Below are 10268 nucleotides of genomic sequence, written 5' to 3'. Positions count from 1 at the left end.
CTTGCAACTGAAAGAATATTGCATGGAAGAGTGGTCAAAAATTCCAGCAAGCCTGGTGGACTATAATGCAAAACTGTTTAGGAATTACAGCCATTTCTGAGTCCCTCCATTTTCACAGAGTCAAATGTAATTGGGCAAACTAACATAATTATATATTAGGATTATTTTTATTACTTGGATGCAAATCCTTTGCAGTCAATAACTGAAGTCTGGAAACCATGGACATCACCAACTGCTGAGTTTCCTTCTTTGAGGTGCTTTGGCAGGCCTTTACTGCAGCCATCTTTTGTTTGTAGGTCTTTCTGCCTTCAGTTTTGTAAGTAAGTGAAAAGCATACTCAGTTGGGTTGAGGTCATGTGACTCACTCGGCCATTTAAAATATTCGATTTCTTTGCCTTTTTTGAGACGTTTTTCGGTTGCTTTTGCAGTATGTTTTGGGTGATTATCCATCTGTAGTGTGAAGCGTTGCCCTATCAGTTTTGCTATGTAAAAATGCCTGTAATTTCTAAACAGTTAAGGAAATATTTTTGTTAAACCCCTTGAATTAAAGTGGAAAGCCTACACTTCAACCCAACCTTGATTGCTTCATTTCAAATCGACTGTGGTGGTGTACAGAGGCAAAATTACGAAAATTGTGTCACTGTCCAAATACTTACGGACCCGACTGTAAGTGTATAATATTGCAAACCAGATACATGCGAGGCTCTGCAATGTGAACCAAAGGACAATTAGAGAGGAACATCTGTATCTTAAGAGTGCTCCTCATCAGCCTATTATTTAATCTAGCTATGATGAGCTCTCTTCAATATCTACTGATTCTGATGAATTATTCTGTAATTTTCACAGATGAATTAACATCCCAGTATCACAGTATTATTTTTCAGGAAGGGTCAGAGTGTTAATCAATCTTACCCTACCTCATTTACCATTCTTCAGCACACATTTTGGATTCCTTCCTCCCTAATTATTAGAAGCAGGGGTATCCATTTAGCAGCAATCCGTCCACCCATTCAATCCCATCCATCTAATATCCATAGCTCTATTTCTTCGTTCATCGGTCCATCAATCACAGTAACTCAATAAACAAATGCCTGTACGGATGTCTATATGAGCACTTGTGTAGAAATCAGTGTGCTGACCTGCTGGACTGTAAAATGGGCGGGGTTGAGCTGGAAGCAGGGAAATGTGCTGCTAGGGGGCTTCGTCCCAGTCGAGAGCTCCGTCCCAACGGGTCAGCAGGTAAAGGCTTCTGAGGCGGGCTTGGCTTCTCTAACTCCTGAGAAAATCACATGAAAGCACATGAGTCAGCGTCATGATTCACGTAGTGTGTAAAACCTGCCACCAGGGGGAGGTGTAACATAATATAACCCAAATTCACAAAGAGTTTTCCCTGTGTCCCTGTTACTTTCTACTCTCTGCAAGGGTGATTCTCATGTGTTCCTAATCGACTGGCAGGAGATGAGTTACAGATAACTTGCTACCTACTACACATCTGTTCTTCATTCAAGCTTTCTTTTCCACACACCATTTCACAGGTTGATTCCACACTTTGGAGTGTTTTGCATGATTAGCAGGTTCTTCACCCAGGATGCTTCTCGTCATCAATCAGGCTGCGTGTGACTGGGAAAGACGAAGTCTGATGCTGCTTTGTTTCATAGTGATTAGCAGGGCTAGCACAGGGGATTTCACAAATGGGACATTTGAAATAATCCAAAACGGTGTTAATGTTAAAGATTGTGGCTCTGCTATTTATTTACGCAGTTGTGCTATTCAACACCTCAGGAATTTTTATCGATGCCATTTAATCTGAGCATATCACACTTGTCTGATTGCCATGCAGCTGTCCATACACCCTGCACTGCCGTGGTGAACATGGGTCACAGATTCCACAGTGTGTGTTTAAGGAAGAACAGCTGGAATGAAGGAAAGCCCACAGCAACCTCTCGAACTGAGTGCAGTGAGGTGAAAGGGGGCATCTTCACATGGGAAAACGATAATGAGCAATTTCCAGTACTGGGCCTGATGATGAACTCAATCATTTAAAGAGATCTCTGGGGCACTGATAAGACAAATGGATGTGATCCATCATGCTGCTGATGTAAGAGTAGAAAGCTACAGTCAGTTCTTACCTGTTAGGTCCTAATGGATGAGAATGTTTAGACACATAGAGAGAATCCATTATCATCACTTTTATGATGATGAATCTTATACATCAGACCCTTTGTCTTATTAACATATCAAAGTGCTTCTCAGTGATGGCACAAACATCCAGGAAGTGTGTTTTAGATCAGGGTAATTTTGACTCAAAGGGGCACAGCTGTCCATTTGTGGCTTTCTCCACTGCAAATTCAATACAACACTTACAACAATATCCAATACAAAACACACACACACACACACACACACACACAGCTATTAATACAATACAGTTGTTATTTATTTATTTATTCAAAAAAATAATAAGTATCCAACACCTATCACCCATGTGAAAAATTAATTGTCCCTTAAAGTTAAAATCTGGTTGTGCCACCTTTAGCAGCAATAATACAACTAAACACTTCTAATAACTGGAAATCAATCTTTCACAGCAGTGTGGTGGAATTCTCCTTTAGGATTTTCTGGTAGAGAGCAGCATTCATGTTTCCCTCAATTATTGCAAGTTGCGCAGGCCCTGAAGCAGCAAAGCATCCCCACACCATCACACTTCCACCACCATGCTTGACCGTAGGTATGATGTTCTTTTTGTGGCGATCTGTGTTTGGTTTACGCCAGATGTAACGGGACGCCTGTCTTCCAAACAGTTCCACATCCAACTCATCAGTCCACAGAACATTCTCTCAAAAAGTTTGAGGATCATCAAGGTGTGTTTTGGCAAAATTCAGACTAGCCTCAATGTTCTTCTGGGTTAGCAGTGGTTTTCACCTCGTCACTCTTCCATGGATGCCATTTTTGCCCAGCGTCTTTCTGATAGTGGAGTCAAGAACAGTGACCTTTATTGATGCAAGAGAGGCCTGTAGGTCCTTTGATGTTGTCCTTGGCTTTTTTGTGACTTCCTGGATGAGTCGTTGCTATGCTCTTGGAGGAATTTTGGAAGGTCTGCCACTATCTGGAAAGGTTCACTACTGTGCCGAGTTTTTCCATTTGGAGATAATGGCTCTCACTGTAGTTCTTTGGCGTCCCAGAGCCTTTGAAATAGCTTTGTAACCCTTCCCATCCTTCCCAGACTGATGTATTTCAATCACCTTCTTCCTCGTTATTACTGGAATTTCTTTCATCTTTGTCACAGTGTGTTACTGGGTAAGACCTTTTAACCAACTTCATGCTGTTGAAAAAGTTCTATTTAAAGTGTTGATGTGATTGAACAGGGTTTGTAGTAATCAGGCCTGGTTGCGTCTAGTCCAGCTGAACCCCATTATGAATGCAGTTTCATAGATTTGGAAAATTAGTAACTATGGAGCAAATACATTTTCACAAAGGCTCAGTTTGTATTGGATAATTTTTGTGTCAATAAATAACATCATCATTTAAAAACTGTATTTTCTGTTTCCTCAGGTTACCTTTGTTTTATCTTAGATTTTGTTTTAATTTTTGTATCAAATTTGAAATTGTCCAGCCATTTGTTGACCCTGTGCCAACTTTTTTGAGACATGATGTGGCCATCAAATAAAAAAATTCCTTAAAATGGTACATTTCCTCAGTTTAAACATTTCATATGTTTTCTATGTTCTATTGTGAATAACATATGGGTTTATGAGATTTGCAAATCATTGCATTCTGTTTTTATTTACATTTATTTACATTTTACACAGCGTCCCAACTTTGTTGGAAATGGGGTTGTACAGAAAAACAGAAGAAACCAGGATGTGGCAAATACTTTTTCACAGCACTATACACACACACACACACACACACACACACACATACACACACACACACACACACACACACATATATTATATATATATATATATATGGTGCTGCTTAAAGAAAATAAGAAAACAATCAATGACAGTCTGGTGTGTTGCAGCCTGGTGAGAAGTAGAGTTAAGGTTACCACCCCAAAGTTAAGATTTTACAATAACAGCACAGGTCTTTAAGTGTTATGTTTCTCTTATACCACATCAACTTGTCAAAGATTACAATTTTTAATTATCAAACAATGACATGTCATACTTTTTATCCATTTACACTGATCAGCCATAACATTAAACCCACTGACAGGTGACGTGAATAACATTGATTATCTCGTGACAGTGGAGTGACTATGTAGCCACAGTTCGGACAGAGTCCTCATGCTGACCCCTGTCCACCACCGAAAGCGCCTACCAGGTCTGTCAGGGTTTGTCTAGGATTTTGTCCTAATGCATCAGGAATAATTGACGGATCAGCTGAAGTTCTTTGGATATATAATTAATTAATTAAGTCATTCATTCATTCATTCATTCACTCATTCATTCTCAGTAACTACTTGCATAAAACAACAACAAAAAAACTTATCAGCACTGATTTACAAAACAACTTTACATAATCTTTTGCAAATATTGAGGACAACATCTTTTCGTCCACTGTCTCATTTTTGCTCCTACCCTGCTTAAAGAGAGCATTCTCAAAACCCTGCATGATTAAAAGAAAATATCTAGTTGATACTTTTTCGCCTTTAACAAGTCGTATTTGGGAGATACCTTACAGTAGTGCTGTTTTCCTTCCAGCACCAGCTTCTGATTGTTTGCTCACACCACCGACATTTCTATTAACAGCCTTTCACAGTTTTTCCCCTGGATTGTCACGTGACATACCAAGGTTTCCTCCTGACCGACTGACCCCGCTGTTCAGGGAGTGTTTTTACTGGACTCGGACTGGCTCAGACTCAGACAACACACGCACACACTTCTTTATAAAGCCCATAGGTCTGATGAAGCTGTTCCATTCACATCACAGGAAAGACAACACGATCACACTGAGCTTTAGTCTATCACAGAGCTGCAACTGCAAGTGTGAAAAAGCATGCATCTACTGCAAAAGAGCACACACAATGCATTGGACATAACAAGATGACTGTCACTTGAAATACACTCTCTGGTGTACACTCTGCATCTGCTCATTCATGCAATTATTCAATCAGCCAATCATGTGGCATCAGTGTAATACATAAAATCATGCAGATATAGGTCAAGAGCTTCAGTTCATATCAAACATCAGCATGGGGGGGAAATGTGATTTCAGTGACTTTAACAGTATTTAACTGAATTTAACATTGATTATTTCAGAAACTTCTGAGCTCCAGAGATTTTGACACAACAATATGACAAGACTTATCTTTATTGATCCCCCGTAGGGGAAATTCAAGAATGTTTTCATAAGTCCCAGCTTGGTAGGAAATTGAGGTCAGAGCGCAGGGTCAGCCATGATATGGCACATAGGGTTAAGAGCCTTACTCAAGGGCCCAACACTGGCAGCTTGGTGCTAAGGCTTGAACCCCCGACCTTCTGATCAGTGACCCAGAGCCATAATCCTTAAGGCACCACTGCCCTAATTCCAATCTCAAGAGTTTACACGAAATGGTGGAAAAACACTTTGGGGATGAGAGAGATCAGAGGTGAATGGCCAGACTATGGCTACAGTAACTCAAATAACCACTCTTTACAACGATGTTGAACAGAAAAGCATGTCAGAACGCACACAACGTCAAACCTACTACAGCAGAAGACCAAATCGAGTTCCACTCCCATCAGCTAAAAACAGGTATCTGAGGTTGCAGACTGCAAACAACACGCCCTCCTTGAAGTGTTCCCAATAAAAGTCACACCCCCAAAGTACAAAGTACAATCGGTCTTTACAGGATTTCACTGAGGGTTTTTTTGTGATTGTTGCCGGCCAAAAATGCTTGATTTTCTGCATCTTTTTCCTCTCTCAAAATTAGCCATGCAATTTGCAGAGGTTTTTGTGCTTTTTTGTGGAAAACTGCTCGAATTTGTGAAATCGCAATTGCACGAAATTGTTTTACACGCTCTTTCACAGCGATGTTTGTCGGTAAATGAGACCTTTTAGCCGTACTCATGTTTGATGCACGTGAACTGAAGAGGGCTTTGGCTGAACTCATGTTTGATGACATCACATGACGCATCTTGGCCCAAATCTGCGGAAAATCTGCAGTAATGTAGAAAAACTGCAAGCTCCTCCGAATATTTCAGAGTTTGCTTGATTTTGCATTCATTCCTGTGATCGGAAAAATCACCAAATCCTGGAGGGACTGGTAAAAGGATGAGCTTTCTGAATTGAAAGACAACATGACTGACAGGGATCTAGAAATGCTGCCTATTCCTGATTGGTTGGATGTTGGATGGTCCACATGATTTATTTAAGAGACCAGAGTTTCTCCTCTTAGCAGATATTTTATTGCTGGAATGTGAGGAACTATTCACCAAATATCACAAAATCATTGATGTTCTGACTCCAAATTCACTGACCACACCTTTAACCTGATCAATCATTTAGTGTTTTTATTTTATTTATTTATTTTATTAAATAAAGTGTATTTTGTGCACTCACCATGGCCATCCTACAGGTGTTCTGGCAGCTTAAGGTGAGGAGGGAGGCTCCGCGTGCTGGAGTGTGGAGGTTGGAGTGTGTGTGCAGTGCTGGAGGATCTCTGTGGCAGGGTGATGGTGTGTGTGGCAGGGGTGGTGGAGGTGCACGTTGGGTGGGTGGGGCAAAGGGCAATGGTAACAGTGGGCTCAGGTGGAGGGGAGGACACTGGGGCAGAGCACGGAGAGTGTGAGATCCAACAACAGAGTTCAACATCGGGCGAGAACACTGGGGCTGAGGAGAGAGAGAGTGAGAGAGTGAGAGAGTGAGAGAGAGAGAGAGAGAGAGAGAGAGAGAGAGAGAAAGGGGGTATATTAATACATTTATTATAAACATCATTTATGTTTTAAACTAAATTTAGATTTAGAACATGCAAACATACTCACCATACACACACACACACACACACACACACACACAGATGAAAAGATGAAAAGTGTGCATATGTGTGTGTCTGAGTGTATGCATATTGTGTGAAGTCTGTCTGAAATAGAACCTCATATGCGCTTGGCTGACATCAAACAGACCTACATCCTCTCTGTTCTTACCAACACACACACACACACACACACACACACACACACAATCAGAACCAGCTGCACATAGACCAACTGACACACATACAGACACACATACACACAAAACACATCTCCACTTAATTATTTTAACAAGTTGAACAGCAGCCAGGGCTGCTACTGAAGCTATAATACAGAGCACAGCTGCAGGAGTTCATTTAAAAACATTTTCTGTTGTTTGTACCCCGGGTTTACCTGCTTTTCCCATTGACCTACACACACACACACACACACACACACACACAAAGTTCCCAGAAGAGCACTGATGCAGATCCATCATTATTTATAACAAGCCTGGACTCACTCAAACAAATTTTGTGTGTGTGTGTGTGTGTGTGTGTGTGTGTGTGTGTGTGTTATGCCATGTATCAAAGGCTTGGCACACAAGACATGATCAAAATGAATCCGGACAGCTTTTTGACATTGTTTGTCCACTGTCTGGCTTTTATGCAGAATATTGTCTGAAGGCAACAGTGCACTATTGACAACTGTAATTGACATTCAAAAGAGACAAGGAGTATAAGAGAGGGATATTTGGCTCTGTGTCTGTGTCTGTGTGTGTACTCATGTTGAGCTTGACTATGTCAGCCCTCAGATAGGAGACTGAAACTCAGAAATGTAAACAAATGCATAAACTCACACACAAACCAAGATTCAGAGATAGTGCTACCAGCAGCAGCTTGTGACCAAAGATTTTAGTGACGCAGAACATTAATAACAACATCCATCCATCCATCCATTTTCCGTACCACTTGGAGCCTGGAGCCTACCCCAGGGAACTTGGGGCACAGGGTGGTGGACACCCTGGACGGGGTGCCAACCTATCGCAGGGCACAATCCTACACACATTCACACACCCATTCACACACTACGGATAATTTAGAGATGCCAATCAGCCTACAACACATGTCTTTGGACAGGGGGAGGAAACCGGAGTACCTGGAGGAAACCCCCGAAGCACGGGGAGAACATGCAAACTCCACGCACACAGGACGGAGGCGGGATTCAAACCGCCAACCCTTGAGGTGAGAGGCAAATGTGCTAACCACTAAGCCTCCCTGTCCCCTAATAATGACAACGTCACACAAAATTAAGTCGAGGGGCTAATCATACTTGAAGAATGCTATAGGCTACTCTCAATAATAGGCCGTTGAGAGTCAACAACTTAAAATCTTTCAGCATACAGTCTAGCAGCTCGTACCTTTGTTGAGCTGCGTTCGGGGTAATATCATTAACCACACTGTAAAGGTTTCAGCAAAATATCAAGCCAAACTACAACTTCAAAAGTCAAACGAAAGATACCAGTCCAATAATGCCAAATTGTCATTGTTTAAGGAGGACTTCTTTTTCTCAGCCTTTCTCCGCATGTGGTGAACTTTCTGATCTAAAGACATTATCCTCTTCATAATCCCCCTTTCCCTCTCCCAATCTCTGCATTATATCCTACCGTACAAATGGTTCTGTGCATCACAAACACACTCTCTGCACTTACGCTTTAATTTCTTAGATTTAATTCCTATTAAACAAGATCTTGCTGACCACAGAGCATTTTTAAATTGGCTCAATCTGGCAACCGTCAACTCATTAACTGTCTTGTCCACTGCACCTCCTCCACTGAAAAGCAAGCATGTGGTACAGTGATTCCTGCCCCAATGGACCCCCAATAGCGCTTGTTGCAGTTCCCATTTTTGACCATTAGACGTAAAAAATAACCAGAAAGCTACGTGCTCACATACAGCAATTTTAAAAAAAGAAATGTCTATTTTGATCAACTTTGAATAGTACTCAAACAGTGAAATACATTATGACTACCCTAACACACACACACACACACACACACACACACACACACACACACACACACACACACCTTATATATGCTGCTACTTTGTGGTATGGCTGGAGCTTGACAATGAGATGATGCTCTGCATGAGGACTGTGCTTGTGTCTCGGGGGCTGAGAGGGTGTGTCCTTGACTGATCAGCCTGCTTGGTCCCACTGACCTGAAACAGCATACAGAAAACAATATTTTATTAATAATTATTCATTATTAAATAAAGTTTTTCTACACAGACACGGTGATTTCCTGAATAGCAGTCATGCTAGATTTTTATCTTTCTACTCTTACTGTAATTCAGACAGCGGAACTGATAATGAGGTAAGCCCATTAGGTACATATATAAACCATTATGTTATAATAAACTAAAATACTGTTTAACAGAAATGCCTCATTATTCATTCATTTATTTGCATTGATTCAGATTTCATCAGTTAGGTTTGATCAATAAATGCAATGCAATCTAAAGTGTATTCATTTTTATACACGCGTGAAAAACATGATTTTTTTTTTTTTTACCTTAGCTTCTCAATGTTGTTTTTCTTGTTATTGATGAAAAGGCCGACCAGAGTCTTCCTCTTAACGCAGACGATCATGGCCACGCAGAGCAAACACAGGAATGCTACCACGATGCCCACTTTTATACTCTCCCCATCTATATACAGGGAACACACAACTAATGAGAAAACACACACACACTTAGCCCATTACAATACATAACCACAACATTACATAACCGAACACTTTTCAAACAAAAACATAATGGGTACAGTATTTTCATACAATAAAAAGAAGAAAGTGGAACAGTCAGAGTTTCGGAACAACTTATCGGTTAATATTCTTATAAAATTGCACCAGAGACTACTATTTTTAATTTAAAGCAAAGGGTAGTCAGACAAAATATCAACTATGTTTCGTTTATTACTGTTTACTGCTCTTTCTAATAATTTCCTTATACAGAAACATGTGATTGTATTATTTTTGAAGGCATATTTGCTTTACAGCATTTCTTTGTTGTATAGTACTATATGTATGCAAACGTACATACCACAGATATACAGTAATTGATAGTTGTTGTTTTTTTAGCATCTAGATAACAAATGAGGTCATTTTATTGTCAGGAATGGTAGTTGGAGATGGATGCAGTTGCAAAAAAAAAAACCATTTATGTACAGTAAGATAAATGAAACACCAAGACTATGAAACAGTGAGGCTAGACAACACCATCAGCATGATGTGAATAAAGGTGACAAGGAGTGCTATATGATACG

At 40.5% G+C, this 10268-nt stretch overlaps 1 protein-coding gene across 2 annotated transcripts in view; it reads right to left on the bottom strand.

Moving 5' to 3' along the window:
- The window catches only part of LOC128617533 (disintegrin and metalloproteinase domain-containing protein 12-like), a 128081-nt gene that overhangs the window by 4446 nt on the left and 113367 nt on the right, over nt 1-10268 (bottom strand). For both annotated transcript variants that reach the window (XM_053640685.1, XM_053640687.1), the window contains 4 exons: nt 9517-9652; nt 9031-9163; nt 6550-6819; nt 1140-1276 (listed from right to left, as the gene is read on the bottom strand). In XM_053640685.1, the coding sequence (XP_053496660.1) occupies nt 1140-1276; nt 6550-6819; nt 9031-9163; nt 9517-9652 (676 nt within the window). The remainder of the gene's footprint in view (nt 1-1139; nt 1277-6549; nt 6820-9030; nt 9164-9516; nt 9653-10268) is intronic.

The sequence above is a fragment of the Ictalurus furcatus genome, chromosome 13 (assembly GCF_023375685.1).
Source record: "Ictalurus furcatus strain D&B chromosome 13, Billie_1.0, whole genome shotgun sequence".
Taxonomy (NCBI): domain Eukaryota; kingdom Metazoa; phylum Chordata; class Actinopteri; order Siluriformes; family Ictaluridae; genus Ictalurus; species Ictalurus furcatus.
Note: the sequence above shows the minus strand (reverse complement) of the source record. Positions and strands in the feature narration are given on the sequence as shown.